This window comes from Haliotis cracherodii, unplaced genomic scaffold (genome assembly GCF_022045235.1).
Source record: "Haliotis cracherodii isolate W230 unplaced genomic scaffold, xgHalCrac1.p SCAF_17, whole genome shotgun sequence".
NCBI lineage: Eukaryota > Metazoa > Mollusca > Gastropoda > Lepetellida > Haliotidae > Haliotis > Haliotis cracherodii.
The window spans coordinates 3,674,125-3,693,298 of NW_027266272.1; the positions used below are offsets into that span (position 1 = coordinate 3,674,125).

Genomic DNA, 19,174 nt, shown 5'->3' on the forward strand with positions numbered 1-19,174 from the left:
GAGCGGTAATAGTTAAATAACCTGATTTAAGGGTGTCCCCTGATCTTAACTTCAGACTATAAAAGTCCAGTTTCCACCCTTGCCGGATTAACGAGTTTATGCACAGTCCAATTAAATCGCGTATCGAAATCAACTTCAGGTTCGTAAACAGCCGTGCATGTTTCGGTCGATCGCAGGATTTGCAATGCGAATTGCATATGTACCTTCAGCTTAGCGTCAACAGATATTTTTCAAATCTTTTCATGTTTTTAATCAACCATTTGCAATACTTCGCGAAGTAAGACCCGTTTTATTACAATATAGATCTTTATTATCGATCAGATCGTCTTCATTGGATTGCCGCCATTTTATTTGGAGCAAAGGCAAGAGATATGAGAGGTGAAATCTGATTGGTCAATAGGAGGAACATAAAAGAAAAAACGGCCACTAGTGGCGCTACCATCAAGCCCAGAAATTCCAGCCTAGTTCGGCAAGGGGTGGAAACGGGGCTTTTACAGTCAGTTATCTCTCTTGCCTCGGGAAGATGATTTTAACGCTTAGGTATCGTAGCGAAGAAAAAATACCTGATTTGAATGAGATTGATGAACAACTGAATTTGTTATATTTTCCCTCATAAATGTTCGCACTGACAGTTACCTCCCATGAACATTCCATGACCCTGAAATTCTCGATTCTCTTTCCAATTTCCCAGCAATACCCTGACCTTGAACTTTCCTTGCAGCATGATGACCTTGAACCTTTCGAAAATTTACTGATCGTTGAAGTCCTTGATTGTTTACCGACCTTGAATTTCATTAAAACTCCCCGTCCTTCAATTTCCCAACAATTCCTTGACCTTGTATTTTAAAACAATTCTCTGATCTTGGATATCCCTTGTAACTCTGTTACCACTAAGAACCACGTTTAGACCACTAACAGATAAACCACACAAAGCTGGGTGTGATCTGTATTTTGAAAACACCTACAGTTTGAAATGATAGAAATATACGCTCCGAAGTGCATAGCAACCCTTATAGCAACCAAAGTATCATGAGAGTGATAAACATTTCCACCATCAAATCAAGTGACTGTTCCCTAAGGACACATCAAACGCATGTGGCCTCGCCAAAGTCAGCCCACTGGTGTTCCCCAAAGAGCGATCAGCTACGAAATTAATGGTCCATAACGCATGTGACCTGCCAGCCTCATAATGTCATGTCCTTGCCCTTGGTAGAATAGGGGAGGTAATCAATGTAAAACACTGCAGACAATGGTTCAGCGGCGTCTGGCTCCTGTGCGACATATTGTGTGATAATGGTGTTATAAAATGGACAATTGGCAGACCATCGGTACCTTGTCACGATCCAGCTTTGACTGGGATCCTGTCTCCCTAAATGAATAAATGCTTGGGTTCGATTTCAAAACCGTGGATGACCCAGGTGAACCCAACTTAACCTTGGCTGACCAACTGTTTTACGTCATACGTCGGTTGACCCAAGTTGACCCCACCCACTGAACCCCTGGGGTGACGTATTTAGCAGCCTCCAAGTGACGTCATCAGCAAATCTATATATCTAGTTCCATTTATTGATTCAATCAAGGATATAAGCATGTTAATGAATATACTTAACTAGGTATTGATAGTATAAATGTATTCTGATATGCGTCAGAGAAATTAAACTTTTGATTGTTGATATAAATAAATATATCAATATTTCAGATTTGATGATTATTTTTCATTTCATTTGATGTTCTACGCGTTATTTTGAATTTTCTTGTCGTTACAAATGCATTAATTAGAAAAGGAATAATGGCAGAATTTTCAAGCAATGAAACACTTGTTAATCTCTCATAGTTGCGGCTGTTGTATTTCCCTTCTTAGCAGCCATTTTTATAATCAAGGTTGTACTTGATGCGTTTTATGTTTGGTACTGCCCTAAATTCCCTCAATGAACGCTGGTAACCGAGGTTGAATCGAGTCAACCCTGGTTGCCAGATAAGAAGTAACCCTGGTTGACTGAGGTCACTCACAGTGTACTAACCGAACGCACGCAATGTGAATCTGACCACACATCGATATCGGTTGTACCCCTACTGAGGCACGGCTGGAATCAATACGTTTAGTTTCAATTACAGATCAACAGCTACAATGACAGATGAAATGTGTTATACTACTATTCCACACAGACCACGAATCCCACGAATTGATAAAATTTAGGATTCGTAGTTGAATCGTAATCAGTTCGTGAAATGCTTAACTGATTCGCATATATTCGTAGTTAGTTCTTACAATTCTTGAGCCATCGTGAATTCGTGGCAAACGTTTTGAGCTGTTCAAAGTTTTGGCCACGAACTCCCGATTAAAAAATATCGTAGTTAATTCGTAAAAAAATCGTAATGCATTCTTAGGCATCGTAACTGGATCGTAGAGCGTCACGAATTGAACCAGAATCTTTGCTAAATTTCACGAATCCTCACGAATCCTCACGAATCCTAGAATTTACAAATCGTAGCGATTCGTAGGATTCGAGCTCTGTGTGGAATAGTAGCATTACAGATTCTGGGAACGGATCATACTGCCCGTTGGAACTGTTTGACTTCATGTCAAGACGATGTATGTTGAACACCGTGAAAACAGAAAGATTTGATGTACAGTGGAGTGTATCGGGAATTATCAAACACCCTTCGTATAGTGCGTTCCTGACATAAGCCATGTAGATCACGTGGCGACTATTGAATGTATGTGTATGGTACCACAGACAGAAGGCTCCCTGCTAATTTGTTATTTTTGTTACATAACGCCGATTCCAGCAATATTGCACCTGGAGTCTTTGTTAGGTATTTGGAAGTTGGAGGAACATGAATACGTGACACTTTTGTAAGGATGACGACTCCTTTTACTGTTTGTAACGATGTTACATATGAAGGGACGAGAAGTAGCCCTGAAACGCCGTCACAACGAATAAGGAAATTGTAATCCTTAAAATAAGTGTCATGTGACATTCCAGCTCTATGACAAATGCCTGTAAAAAAATCGAGTCTGCCCCAGACAAACAAATGATTGATATTATGAGCATTGATCCATGCAGCCTGGGTACGATGACACACAGTCTACCAAGTCACCGATCCCGACCACTCGATCCACTGAGCCACCTTCTACAACATGCATGGGTTGCTGAGAATCAAATATTACCTGGAATCCCTGCTGGGCCCTCTTAAGTATCAAACCAACATAGTCCTATGATTGTTTTGTCATCATTTCTTTAACTATGCCATCAAAATCATACAGTATTCTTTTTTCAGATTATACTTTTGTCGACACTTACCGGTACCGTCAGAAGAAACGTACACGCAGGCGTAACGTTCAATGTGGCCGGAAATGACGTCATATGAACATGGCGGACAGTCTCAAGATGAAATGTCCAACGACGTCCAACATTGAATGCACTCTGCATCACATACGGTTGCCGCAAAGATCAGAAATAAACCTTACTTGATTACACGACTATACCACAGTGGTGACTCAGAATGACGTTGCGCATGTTTCTTTATCACGACCCAGCGTTTATAAACATAAAGTAATAAATCTTAATCAATACCGATAAGGAATCTAGGCCACAACGTGCAGATTGGAGCAAAACTATCTATAGTACTTGACTGGGCCTCACTTCCGCCGATTGTTACTGTTTAAAAAAATTTGGGTCAAGTCTGTTTATTGGTAACGCGTACTTGGTAGAAACACTTGATTGCAATATCGTGATAATAATAATGGGATGTTCCTTATAACTGTCTGGATGTATGACCATGATATCATTGAGGGTGTCACCGACCACCGAATCCTACGTACCAAAAGGGGTTGGTAGCGTCATCACTCCTATTAAAGGGCGACTAACGGGTTCGGGTGGTCAGGCTCGCTGACTTGGTTGAAGCATGTCATCGTATTCAAAATGCGTGGATCGATGCTCATGATGTCAATCACTGGATTATCTGGTCCAGACTTATTTACAGACCGACTTCATATAGCTGCGATATTGCTGAGTGCGGCGTTAAACAACAACAAACATCAAAGATAATTCGTATAAAAGTTGTAAAATAGAACGATCTGATATAATAGGCAGTTATAATGAAATACAAGGATAGTATAGAGTAAGGGACCGACCATTTGCTATTCCGGAAAGGGGGGCGGGGGGGGCGGGGGAAGGGAGGTGTGAGGGTGGAAGGGAGGTGAGAGGGGGAGGTGTGTGTGTGTGTGGGGGGGGGGGGGCTGGTCCACTGGAAATGGCATATGTCGTATCTTAATATTGTGGAATTTCATCTTCCATTCTTTTTTTTCTTCAAAATATGTCTTTTTATCAAACGATTATCAATCTGCTTTCATTACATTTGAACCTGAAAAGGCCCCGTCTGGGTCATGACATGGGCGTGTAGACACTGGGTACATATCAGCTGTAGATCAGCTGATTATAACCAGGGCACTGAAACTACTCGCAACAATTCACGTGCAGTCACGTGTACTTGTAATGCATAATCCCAGCGGGGATTCCAGGTTAGAATTGATCCCCCAGCAACCCATGCTTGTCAAACGAGGCGACCTAATCGATCAGGCTCGGTGACTTGGTTGATTGTATGTCATCGTATCCAAAATTCCTGGGTCATAATCCTGCCCATAATATCAACCACTTGTTTGTGGGATTATTTACACGTGGTCCAGATTATTTACACGTCATATAGCTGAAGTGTTCCTGAGTGTGGTTTTAGACAACAAACAAACGTATGCATCAGGTTTTAACATTGTTCATTGAATGTGCCATGGAACAGGGGCGGTGGGGTAGCCTAGTGGTTAAAGCGTTCGCTCATCACATCGAAGGTCGGGGTTCGATTATTTCTGTAACCGCTGTGGTATAGCTTGAATGCTGTTAAAAGCGGCGTAAAATAATACTCACTTACTTTAACCATTCGGAATCTGAGTCGTAGATACAAAAAAACAAGGCGGAAGAACCGATTAATAACTATCTGGTAGTTACAATAACTCGCCAGACCCTGTGTCATGCTAACTATTGACGTTATAATTATCACTGGTGTATTTCCAACAGTTCATGGACAACTGCTGTGCGTCGATAGTTCCCCGATCGTTACACCCGTATTATAACCAGTGCGTTAATCTGCTTGACGTAATAACCCTCTTCCTGGGAACACGGGGATTGAGAAGGCACTGTTGTTTGTTGTTTTTGGTTGCTGGAGATTATTCTGGTCGTTAACAAAACGCAGCAGTATATCACGTATTTGATCTTGAGCGACGTGGCGTACATTGCTGTCGTATTTCCCCACTTTATTACGCCCTGAAACGCGTTGTACTACAGTAAAACTACTTCCACACACAGGTTACGATACCACGTCATATAACACGTACTGTATACTAAAGAACACTCAATTATTCCATATTACTATATAGATTAACTATACAGTAAACTACGGTTATAACGAACTCAAAGGGACCACTAATTTTAGTTCGTTATAACCGTAGTTCGTTACAGGCATATAAACAGCATAACTGCAGCAAATTTTAGGGACCAAAAAATAAGTTCGTTATATCCGTCAGTTCGTTATAAGCATGTTCGTTATAACCGTAGTTTACTGTAGTAATAAGAAAAAAGGCAGACAAATAAAATATACTACTCAAAAGATGTTAAGAACACCCGATTCTTTCATGGCTTTACAGATGAACTATATTAATATAAAAAAAAGGGCGAACACATATTAGATAATAGTCAAAAGAAGTTAAAGAACGCAATTCTTTCATTTTAATATCGTTAATATTATACTCATATCATGACAGATTAACCATAGTAATATGAAAGAATCGGGTGTTCTGTAACTTCTTTTGAGTAGGATATATCAAATAGAGCTTAAAAGCGGATTGTCCTCATTAAATGAAGATCAGATGTTAGTTGTATCGTAGCCATTCGACCATCATCAGTAGTTATAATACATGAAATACGGTACCAATTCAGTGCACCGTATATACTCCGGGGTACGCGCCTAAAAATACGATTGCATTTCGCTTTAAATCTATTTTAAGTTTTACACGATGCTTTCCTCCCATAAATCAATGCGTGAACTTCCGGAGTAGTTGAAGACACGTGACGTGTGATCCGCTGTGTTAGCTTAACTTCCATGGCACCTAATCTACCGTCTCAGGTACAGATAACAATACCCCGACAACAATGTTTTGCTGGGAAGGGGATATAAATTTAGACACATTTGCTAACCGACAACACGATCTTTGTCGTTTATTTACCTCAACCCCTCAATCTCGGACAGAATTGGGAGGAATCCATATTGGTACTGGATGCACAAGTTTCACACGTTCACGTGACTAACATATTAAGCAGCTCAATCGGGCGTCAACGGGATCCTTATATTAATGCATATCACTTATAAATCGTTTAGTTGCTTGCTAGTAACCATACAAAATTAACAATTATCAGAATCTGCATCCCAGCATTGTGAATATTGGAACTGGTTTCGCAAGTTTCATAAGTTCACGTGACTATCACATTACGAAACCCAATATGATCACCCTTGTATTAATGCATATCCATATCAAATGGTTTACGTGATTGCTCTTTGCCATACAAAAACAATTTCGAGCATCTCGTGATTTCCAGGATCTATGTTAGATATTATGAAACGCGGCCCGTGAAGATGCGTATAAGAATAGGTCTTCAGCAACCCATGCTTGCCGTAAGAGGCGACTATGCTTGTCGTAAGATGTGACTAACGGGATCGGGTGGTCAGGCTCGCTGACTTGGTTGAAACATGTAATGGTTTCCTAATTTCGTAGATGGATGCTCATGATGTCAGTCATTGGATTATGGAACGCAATCTGGTGTCATGCGTTGCCCTTATATGAATGAATTTAAATCTTAAATAGCACTTAATACTTAAGACTTGATTAGCCATAAAAACACCTTTCTCAGAATCGGTGTTATGTTGAACTTTAAGATATGGCCCACCCACGCACCGGGACGAGTGACTAATATGATTGATCTGTTTTAGCAAGTCAGCTGCCATATTACAGTGGGAGACATCAATAAAAGCGTCTGTGTTGGCAACATCGCCCCCTATCAGGGTACAAATATAGTTGTGGTGAAGGTAAGTCAATAATACCTTGTAGATAAACCTCTATCCTAATATTGGGTTATACTGAGGGGACATTGAGGCATATATCACTGGGCGGAGTTGCGTCCCTTAGCAGGACAGGATCCGTTGATCGTAGGTTCGAAAGTGTCTGCTTCATTGTGATCCTGGGTTTATCAGTATCACACTAACTACAATGAAATAGAATTTATCAAATACCAAGATGAGTTTTAACAACAGTCTCGCCATGGAATTGTTTCGAAAACGAAAAGAAGTTCCTCGACTATTTGTTTTCTGTTCGGTCCTAAATCCAGCGACCCGTGAAGATTCCGGGGTAGAATAGGTCTTCAGCAACCCATGCTTGCCGTAAAAGGTGACTATGCTTGTCGTAAAAGGCGACTAACGGGATCGGGTGGTCAGGCTAGCTGCCTTTGTTGATGCATGTCATCGATCCCAATTGCGTGGATCGATGCTCATGATGTCAATCACTGGATTGTCTGGTCCAGACTCGATTATTTACAGACCGCCGTCATATAGCTGGAATATTGCTGAGCGCGGCGTTAAGCAACAAACCAACCAACCAAACCTAAATCCAGCATCTAGTATCAGCTGTGTTGACAAAACTAATCGTCTTTATAAAAAGTCCAAACATCAATAAGTCCTGTTGACCTGACTGAGTGAAAATGTCACATCGACGCAGTACTCTGAATCGATTTGACTCCAAGCGATATTTGCTTAATACATGTTCAACAATCGCTAACACCAACACGACTGACACGCTGAAAGTGATTCTGTTCCAACAGACAGGGTTACAAAGCTTACTTTGAAATAATCCACCTGATCTCGCCCTGACCTTGGTGACAATCTACAGTTCAACCCAGTTCAAAGATTCATCGTTCTATCACAGCAGAAAATCTGCTTATACAGTAAGTACATAGGACTTCGAGGGGACCCAAATTTAATTCATGTTTATACAAAGGTCCGGATTAGTGAGATTGTAGGAGATAAAAACATAATGTGAAAACAGGTTGTCGTTGCTCTTGTTGTTATAATTATTGTAAATAGTAGTAGTAGTAGTAGTAGTAGAAGTAGTAGTAGTAGTAGTAGTGATTATTATTATTATTATTATTATTATTATTATTATTATTATTACCAAACCTAAGGCACCGAGAACGATGGGGAGTCGGACAACCTGAGTACTTGGGATCCAAGCGTGACATTTCGAAAGCGAGGTCCGCATATTTGCCATGATTTTCCTCTATCTTGTCAATCACATTAGTGTCAAGAGGGACAGAAATATCAATGATATGAATGATTTCATTGGATTTAACAAAAACGACAAGATCAGGTTTATTGGCCTGGATACGTCTGAGGCTGTATACGGGCCTATTCCAAAGAATTTTGTATTTATCATTTTCCATGACGCCCTCTACATATTCCGGGTCGTACCATGGGTGGACCTCTATGTCAAGACGGCAATAAAACGATCGAACCACGCCCTCATGTCGCTTAAGATACTGTGTCTGTGCCAAAGCTCGTCATCCAATGACAATGTGTTGGACAGTCTCATTAATTCATTACATAATCTACATTTCATATTTACATTTTGATGCAAAATCACACTGACGGTCTCGAGTGGGAAGTGACTGGTCCTGAGCAGCAAACAGAAAGCCTTCTGGTACACATTTCATGCCAGCCGACTTCATCCAAGCGAAGGACTCGCAGGGTTGCTGATCTTCTCAACACACTGCACATAGACTCGATGCAGTGGTCGTTCAGATAGCCTATTATTATTTTTATCATTATTATTATTAAAGTACATACGGGGCCGGATTCGATATATACCATTGTACATGATTAGACTGGGTTCCCTCTCCGTGGCTGCACGACAGTCTGACCATCTGGCGCTCTGCGTGTCCGTAACCCAAGTCGCGTCAATATAACTAGATTATTCCGTGTAGACTTAAATCGCTGTGCCTATAACATTTCCACAAATCTGCGGTCTTATTAACGTGTAGATATAACCGTTCTGTTTACCTAGTGTCGTATCCCCGGCGAATGTTAGCCCGACAATATAACAAGCCTGTGAACATATTTGCTGTACACAAAACTAAGCAGGTGTCTTTACCCTCCCTATCTACGCCAACATTGACGACACGCTACGCCATCGACCCACGTGACGGAACAACCAGGGTTATCGTGAAATCTTCATCCTCAATCATCCAGTGTTTCGTACCTTTATTTAGCGTTACATAAGCTGACGAACAAAAGAACATATCCGCCCATGGTTGACGCTGGCTAAATATGAAACAAATAAAATAATGGTTATTCGATGTGATGTATTTGATAGGGGTATCATACATGTAGTTGCGTTATAGACCTAACGTTGGCAGTGTTTCGGCGACTGTTTCCAGGCTAGTTACGTTTGTACTCGAGTGTATTCTTCTTTTGCACAGATGTTTACAGAGTCATATTCCAAAACTATAATGCATTTCTATAATGCAATCTCATTTGAGATTTAATATCCAAATAATTGTTGGTTTACCATTGAATCCAATGTTTTGTTTGGGCGTCAAAACGTATATTTATTTCTTGAATATTTTCCAACCATCTTGCAAATCATTTCATTTTTAGTACGTATTTACATTCACAAAGAATATGAACAATTGTTTCAGGGTAGATTTAAAACGAACTGCAAAACCATTTGTAGTCAAAATATATTAACTTTATAGTGGAACCATCTAACGTTAACAATTTGTGTACATCTAATAAATCAGATTTACGAGTTTCCCCATCCTCATCTAGTGTATCATGTTTAATATTATTATATCTGCATTCTGTTTTGATATATACCCTGAGGCCATTCGCAAGCATTTCTCATTGAGCCTGATTCGAATGATCCAAGTGATTGTGTTTGTGACGTCACTTCCGATATGGCGGCGAATGGATCCATGTAATTATCATAACATATTCTACCATGGCATTGAAGAATGCTTGTTTCTGCTTGGTAAAAATCAGGTATCTAATTCCATTAGATACCTCAAAACTAACATGCCTTTTCACACACAAACTTTGCCTGTGAAAATATCGAGCTAGCGAGAGCCCATGCATCGACGCATATAACAATGGCTGCTAATTAAATGATGGAAAAGATGGACTTAATCTTTAGTTAGCCTGTCTTAAATTTCACAAAATACAGTAGGTTTATCTCTAAAATGGAGATATGAATAATTAATAATTCTAAAAAATAAGACACATATGAAGGTCAAGAAATAAAATGTACACTTGGGGAAAGTCTTTATAGAATATGACGTGCAATTGGGGAGGATAAACATTTTCAGTACACAGGTGCATCGAAAACCTCGCTGTAATTAATGACCAGTCGACCTGTGAATATCCGGGGTAGAATAGGTCTTCAGTAACCCAGGCTTGCTTGTAAAAGGTGACTATGCTTGTCGTTAAAGGCGACTAACGGGATCGGGTGGTCAGGCTCGCTGACTTGGTTGATGTATGTCATCGATTCCAATTGCGTGGATCGATGCTCATAATGTCACTCACTGGATTGTCTGGTCCAGACTCAATTATTTACAGACCGTCGTCATATAGCTGGAAAATTGCTGAGTGCGGCGTTAAATAACAAACAAACAAACAAATAAACAGTTTATCAGGCGCGCCGTCTTGATGTTGGGGATAGCATAGGTTGCTGGTGACCTGTCGGGAATCCCTACCAGTTAGGCGTGGCAGCCGCTATTACCGTGCGGCGTTAAACAACAAACAAACATGGCCTCAAGAACACATACCTCGAGGTAATTAAAGCGCCATTTTCACAGCAATTCTACAATGTCTACATGAACACAGTTGTAACAATGGCCATTATTCGCCGTGTGTTAGGAGACCAGCAACAATAACCCCTGCTTGTAATGTTATACCTCAGCGTGGTCGGCAGTGTTGCCAGATTATATCAGGGTTCAATTAAACACCGTTATGTCCTTGTGTCACACTGTGTGTGACACCCTCACAGAGAGGGCTGATTGTTGGAATTCCATTATGTTGGTTGTACGTGTAGAAATGCGTATTTTGGACTCTGTTATGCTGTGTGTGTCTATACTGTGAACAAGCGCGTTATTTATGTTGTTGCATTAAGTTACATACATTACCTATATTTTAACTGTATATGTGTAGGGCTCTCTCCTAGGGAGGAGGGGTGTAGGTTTCTACAGAAATTGCTGGAAATATCAATTGCATTCACGTTTACTGACACACAATGATTGGCCAACTGGATGTTCCATATGAGTGATTGAGTTTTGTTTTACGCCGTTTTTAGCAATATTCCAGCAATATCGCGGCGGGTGACGCCAGAAATGGGCTACACATATTGTACTGTGGATTCGTGAAGATCCGGGGTAGAATAGGTCTGCAGCAACCCATGCTTGCCATAAAAAGCGATAATGCTTGTCATAAGAGGCGACTAACGGGATCGGGTGGTCAGGCTAGATGACTTGGTTGATGCATGTCATCGTATCCCAGATGCTCATGATGTCAGTCACAAGATTGTCTGATCCAGACTCGATTATTTACAGAACGCCGTCATATAGGTGGAATATTGATGCGTGCGGCGTTACACAACAAACAAACAAACATTGTACTGTTGGTAATCGAACCTGGGCCTTCGGCGTGACAAGCAAACACATTATCACTTGGCCCACCCACAGCCCCTGTTCCACATGAACAGCTGTGTTGCTATGATACCAAATAAAATGATCGTCTTCTTTCAGAAACCACAAATGTGTGATGTGATGCAGCGACTAATGAGTGAAATAAAAGTATGTGTCAAACTCATTTAAATCAGATCTTAGTTCTCGCTAACGCTAAACAAAAATCTGAGGACATCCCATTACGGGGTCAGGTCAGAACGATCGTGCGCGAACTTTGACCGACCAATGGAGTGACCAGTCAGAAGGCAGCTTTCTCGTGCTTTACGGCACTAATTTCAAAATGGCGACTACGCTTCGAAACATGTTTTGACAAATTCTCGATTACAAATTTGAAACCTGAACAAAAGAACATTCTGGAATGACTAATAGATGGTCTAGATTGTATGGATTCAGTCGTTAAACCTGTAACTATCGTTCGGAATACCGCGTGTTAAAGTTTTCGAGGTTGCATGATTAGAAATCACATTCCGACTGTCACTTTCATAATCTGGTAAGCGACGCTCTGATTGGTCGGATGAAAGGTCGTTCTGACGCGACCCCTAATGGGATGTCTTCAGATCTTTGTTTAGCGGTTGCGAGAACTAAGGTCTGATTTTAATGAGATTGAAGTATGTCTCAAACGGACATCCAAACTTCCAACTCGCGTCCCTCCATCCCTACCCCTCCGATTATTAAATAGTTCGAAAGAGGTAAAGGAGGTTGGCTTGGGGGTAGGGACTCGTGGATTGGGGTGCATGGAGAGCATTTAATTTAAAGTAAAAAATGCCTGATTTCTACACGTAACCTTATAACTAAAAGCACAAACTACACACAGACGAAATTCCTACGCAGTGTAATGCCATTTGGCTCTTCAGATATCATGCATATGGACATTTACAGTCAAACACCGTTGTGTCGAACTTACGGTTGTCTGGAAGTAAAATCATGGTCCTTGCGTATTCCCTCTGTATTTATCAATCTTGGGTATATCGAACACGTATAACTCGAGGTGTGTAAGTAGATCCCTTCAACTTCGACACAACGGTGTTTGACTGTTCTATTTATAGACACGTGGATATGGACGCACAGGAACGGATTTGGATATATGGACACATAGTTATGGACATACATGTATGGACACGTGGATATGTATGTATAGGAATGGGCTGTATGGACACGTGGGTATGTATATATAGGAATGGGCTGTATGGACACGTGGGTATGTATATATAGGAATGGGCTATATGGACACGTGGGTATGTATATATAGGAATGGGCTGTATGGACACGTGGGTATGTATATATAGGAATGGGCTGTGTGGACACGTGGGTATGTATATATAGGAATGGGCTGTATGGACACGTGGGTATGTATATATATAGGAATGGGCTAAATGGACCCGTGGGTATGTATATATAGGAATGGGCTGTATGGACACGTGGGTATGTATATATTGGAATGGGCTGTGTGGACACGTGGGTATGTATATATAGGAATGGGCTGTATAGACACTTGGGTATGTATATATAGGAATGGGCTGTGTGGACACGTGGGTATGTATATATAGGAATGGGCTGTATAGACACTTGGGTATGTATATATAGGAACAGGCTATGTAGACACGTTTGTATGTGTGTATAGGAATGGGCTGTATGGACCCGTGGGTGTGTATATATAGGAATGGGCTGTATGGACACGTAAGAGGCTGTATGACGTAAGAGGCAACTAACGGGATCGGGTGGCCAGGCTAGCTGACTTGGTTGATGCATGACATCGTATCCCAATTGCAAGGATCGGTGCTCATGATATCAATCACTGGATTGTCTAATCCAGACTCGATTTCCTACAGACCGCAGTCATACAGCTGGTATATATTACATAATGCGGCGTTAAACAACAAAGAAAGAAAACAAAACAACCAAAAACAATTATTTGTAGCTTTTCAAAGAGATTCGCTCTTGCAAATGTGATATCTGACTACCCGATCAATTACGTCACCTGTTCCAGGAGAACTGTTCAAGTCAGGAATCCCCATCGAGAGCCTCTCTACGATGCAGGTTACAAGGTGTAAGTTTACATGCTCTTTTCTTGATATAATTAGCGTCTGATTTATTGTTAATGAAGGGCGCAGCTGCTTCTAGGTGAGAACGATATCACACCCTGGACCAGTCAATACATTGCACTGGCAACAACCTAGGGCCAAACAGGCGACATATTGAATGAGAGCAGTAATATTGACGTAATGCACACAGGGAGTCGTGACAGTAAATATTGGGGTTTATGACATTTCCAGATAACTAATCGTAATACTATACAACATGCTAAGTGCAAATACAATTACAAAGTAGGTCTCGCGTGATGTAATGACGTTCGTGTAAACAGCCCGACAACAAGCAGTGTCCTACTCCCGTTACGAGAGTCTATAGAAACGTACCACAATGCTGTACACTTTGATGTAGGAACTTGACACTGGATTCGTGTCTATATTAGCCTACAAACAGTGTCTTTGTTGGTTTGATGTTGTTTAACGCCGCACTCAGCAATATTCTAAACCAGACAATCCAGTGATTGACATCATTAACATCGATCCACGCAGTTGGGATACGATGACATGCATCAACCAAATCTGCGAGCCTGACCACCCGATCCCGTTTGCCGCCTGTTACGACAAGCAGAGTCGCCTTTTCAGCAGGCCTGGGTTATTGAAGGCCTATTCTACCCGGATCTTTACGGGTCTCGAAAAACAGTGTTCCAACCAACCCATCCCATGCCATTTCCCCTTAAACAACACGCCGACAGTAGGGCAGTGAGGTAGAACTGGCATTGTACGTGTCCAGAGCGGGCAACTTGACCAGGTCTATCAAAATGTGGATTACATAATGAAAGGGCTTACAATCGTTATCATACTCGTGGGTTACTTAAGGGAATAATGTTTATTGACATGGTCGCCACTGTCTGGATGCGGTATTACAGATGCGATGTTTGATGTTATGTCACTCGCTCGTAGATGTGGCAAACTTTAGAATTATCTTACGTTTACCTTTCTGATAGTAAAGATTACCTGGCTCTATTCGACATGATATCATAGAGTGAGTATGGTTTTACGCCGCTTTTAGCAATATTCCAGCAATATCACGGCGGGGGACACCAGAAATAGGCTTCACATATTGTACCCATGTCGGGAATCGAACCCGGGTCCTCGGCGTGACGAGGAAATGCTTTAACCATTAGGCTACCCGACCGCCCCCGTCATGATATGAGGCCTGATACGTCCGCCCTTTCCTGCGTCCCTTTATTTAGTTATATATTTATTTACATTTCATTTATGCAGATTGTCAAGGACGTTCTTAAGGGGTAAAGCTCTGATTATTGTCTGGTCAGCTATTACACACACATACGCATGCACGTACACACATACAAACACATGCACGCACGTACACGCATGCACGTACACACATACAAACACATGCACGCACGTACACACATACACACACACGCACGCACGTACACACATACACACACACGCAGACACGTACACACATACACACACACACACGCATACACACACACGCACGCACGTACACACATACACACACACGCATGCACGTATACACGCACGCACGTACACACACACGCACGCACGTACACCCATACACACACGCACGCACGTACACACATACACACACACGTACACACATACACACGCACGCACGTACACACATACACACACACGCATGCACGTACACACATACACACACACGCATGCACGTACACACATACACACGCACGCACGTACACACATACACACAGATGCACGCACGTACACACATACACACACACACACGCACGCACGCACGTACACCCATACACACACACGCACGCACGTACACACATACACACACACGTACACACATACACACACACACACACGCACGCACGTACACACATACACACACACGCAGGCACGAACACACACACATACGCAGGCACGTACACACATACACACACACGCAGGCACGTACACACACACGCACGCACGTACACATACACACACACGTACACACATACACACGCACGCACGTACAAACATACACATACACGCACGCACGTACACATACACACACACACACACACACACACACACGCACGCACGTACAAACAAACACACACACGCACGCACGTACACCCATACACACACACGTACACACATACACACATACACACACACGCACGCACGTACACCCATACACACACACATACACACACAGGCACGCACGTACACCCATACACATTACAATATCTCCTGCAAAAATAAATACATGAGTAAATACAGTAGCCAACCCATGTTCAAAATGGCCTGTTAACCATTAACTGTACAAATATTTGGAAGTGGTCAAATCTGATAAATCATCATGACAAAGCATGTTTTGAGATTGATCGCTTGTGTCTCAGCTGTCTCATTTATATTTGATCGTCAGATACTTGAACAAGGATGGTCAAAACTTGAGTCGGTGACATATCACAACACACCCTTGGGCACGCCAGAAATCTATGATTGTGGGTTCGAATCCCGGTTCCCCCCAATAATGTTTCTCTGTTTGTCAGCACCAAACCCCTGCTCGTGGTTTCACCGAAGTGGTAAACGTCTGAGACCTGCATCACTTCAGGATTTCCTCCCACATTAAGCTGACACGCCGTGATATGACTGGAATACTGTTAAAAGCGCTCACTAACTCACTATCGCGATTCATTGGACCTGGATTGAGGGTATTACGTCAAGTACACAGTGACACGTGTTTTCCTGAGTCGCGACGGGGCGGGGTTCACACACTGTACACATTAGCAGTCGCTAGGAGGCAAGCGTTCAGGTATAACATGTCAGCTGGAAAGTGAACTTGTCACACGGGCACCTTCCTGTGGACCTACCCGAAATGGTATGCCTACCATAGTTGAATTATGTACACCCAACGTGACATATCTACCCGTGAACCTATGCAGCAGCATGTACACACCACGTGACATACCTACCCGTGAACCTACCCGGCAGCATGTACACACAACGTGACATGTCTACCCGTAGCCTACCCGGCACCATGTACACACCACGTGACATACCTACCCGTGAACCTACCCGGCAGCATGTACACACAACGTGACACATCTACCCGTGAACCTACCCAGCAGCATGTACACACAACGTTACATATCTACCCGTAAACCTACCCGGCAGCATGTACACACACCGTGACATTTCTACTCGCTAACCTACCCGGCACCATGTACACACAACGTGACATATCTACCCGTGAACCTACCCGGCAGCATGTACACACAACCTTACATGTCCACCCATAATCTACCCGGCACCATGTACATACAACGTGACATTTCTATCCGTGAACCTACCTTGAGTACAGGAATATCGGGGATGTCATCCTCGCCATCATCCGCAGTAAACCCAGCGGCCAGCCTCCGCGTCGTCATGTCGCACGAAGTGACGGCGTCCTCCACCTTCACACAGGTCGCTTCAGACATACGTCACGTGACTACACCTATCCGTCACGTGTCAATGTTTAGTTCCTTCGATCAGGTGTAATGCTCAATCAAGCATTGACGTTTGAACTCTTGAATCCAAAGCCCTCTTGTATACGCTGACAGTCACATGGAGATCCAAGGATCACCACAAGTTATATGATAGCTAATGTCTTTTTTCTCTTCCTGACGGCGCCACAATTGCTACGATGGAATTGAAAATGTTCTTCTACCCTTGCACCCGCTGTGCACCCGTATGTTGTCAGATACAAAGGGTAACAGACTGATGGGGAAGAATAAACGAGCGTTACAAGGGCTTAATGACGGCGTTGTATTGTATGCCTGTCACGGCAGCGTGGGTTATCTTGTACAGTGTCACCTAGTCCTCCTGTGTCACACTGTCCGGAGATTTGTCACAACTCTTTGGGGATCACGTTTCAAGGTCACTTGGAGTCCCGTTAAAAGCCACAGGAGATTCCTGGGAAAAGAGAATGTTATGAAAACCAGATCATGTTTCTGCAGTATTGATGTGAATGTAACACTGTACACACTGAACCCCTTTAATCCAGACACTTTTCCGCAGTGAAATTGTCCGGAGTATTAAGCGCTCGGATTAACAAATCTTAAGAACGGTACCTTTGTATGAAAACATAGACGTTCCAAGTGGCAATTGTCCGCAGGGGATACGAGGTGAGGTGAGGTGGGGGGATATGAGGTGTAACGGGATTTGACGTTACGATCAAGATTATCGCACGTATAGAGCGACGTGCATGCACGTATGTGTGGCTGCTGGTCCTAGTCCAGACTAGTTTTATAGAGCTAGCCCACTGAGATATCATACCATGGATACCCTACACAGATACATTATGCTGACTCGGAGCCGACCAGTCCTTGTTATTGCCGAGCGTCAGGCAGGGAAACGATTAGTACCACTTTCAACGTATTTTGGTATGACGCGACCGACCACTAGACCACGGTGGCGGTCCTATGATGCGACCGACCACTAGACCACGGTGGCGGTCCTATGATGCGACCGACCACTAGACCACGGTGGCGGTCCTATGATGCGACCGACCACTAGACCACGGTGGCGGTCATATGACGCGACCGGCCACTAGACCACGGTGGCGGTCCTATGACGCGACCGACCACTAGACCACGGTGGCGGTCCTATGACGCGACCGACCACTAGACCACGGTGGCGGTCCTATGATGCGACCGACCACTAGACCACGGTGGCGGTCCTATGACGCGACCGACCACTAGACCACGGTGGCGGTCCTATGACGCGACCGACCACTAGACCACAGAGGCGGTCCTATGACGCGACCGACCACTAGACCACAGAGGCGGTCCTATGACACGACCGACCACTAGACCACAGAGGCGGTCCTATGACACGACCGACCACTAGACCACGGAGGCGGTCCTATGATGCGACCGACCACTAGACCACAGAGGCGGTCCTATGATGCGACCGACCACAAGACCACAGAGGCGGTCCTATGACGCGACCGACCACTAGACCACGGTGGCGGTCCTATGACGCGACCGACCATTAGACCACAGAGGTTGTCCTATGACGCGACCGACCACTAGACCACAGAGGCGGTCCTATGACACGACCGACCACTAGGCCACAGAGGCGGTCCTATGACGCGACCGACCACTAGACCACAGAGGCGGTCCTATGACACGACCGACCACTAGACCACAGAGGTGGTCCTATGACACGACCGACCACTAGACCACGGAGGCGGTCCTATGATGCGACCGACCACTAGACCACAGAGGCGGTCCTATGACGCGACCGACCACTAGACCACAG

At 43.3% G+C, this 19,174-nt stretch overlaps 1 protein-coding gene across 1 annotated transcript in view; it reads right to left on the minus strand.

Annotated features, from left to right (window-relative positions):
- LOC139464244 (uncharacterized) overlaps positions 1-19,174 on the minus strand; it is a 49,494-nt gene that overhangs the window by 17,052 nt on the left and 13,268 nt on the right. The window contains exon 2 of the mRNA XM_071245767.1: positions 17,221-17,824. Coding sequence (XP_071101868.1) covers positions 17,221-17,349 — 129 coding nt within the window. The 5' untranslated portion in view covers positions 17,350-17,824. The remainder of the gene's footprint in view (positions 1-17,220; positions 17,825-19,174) is intronic.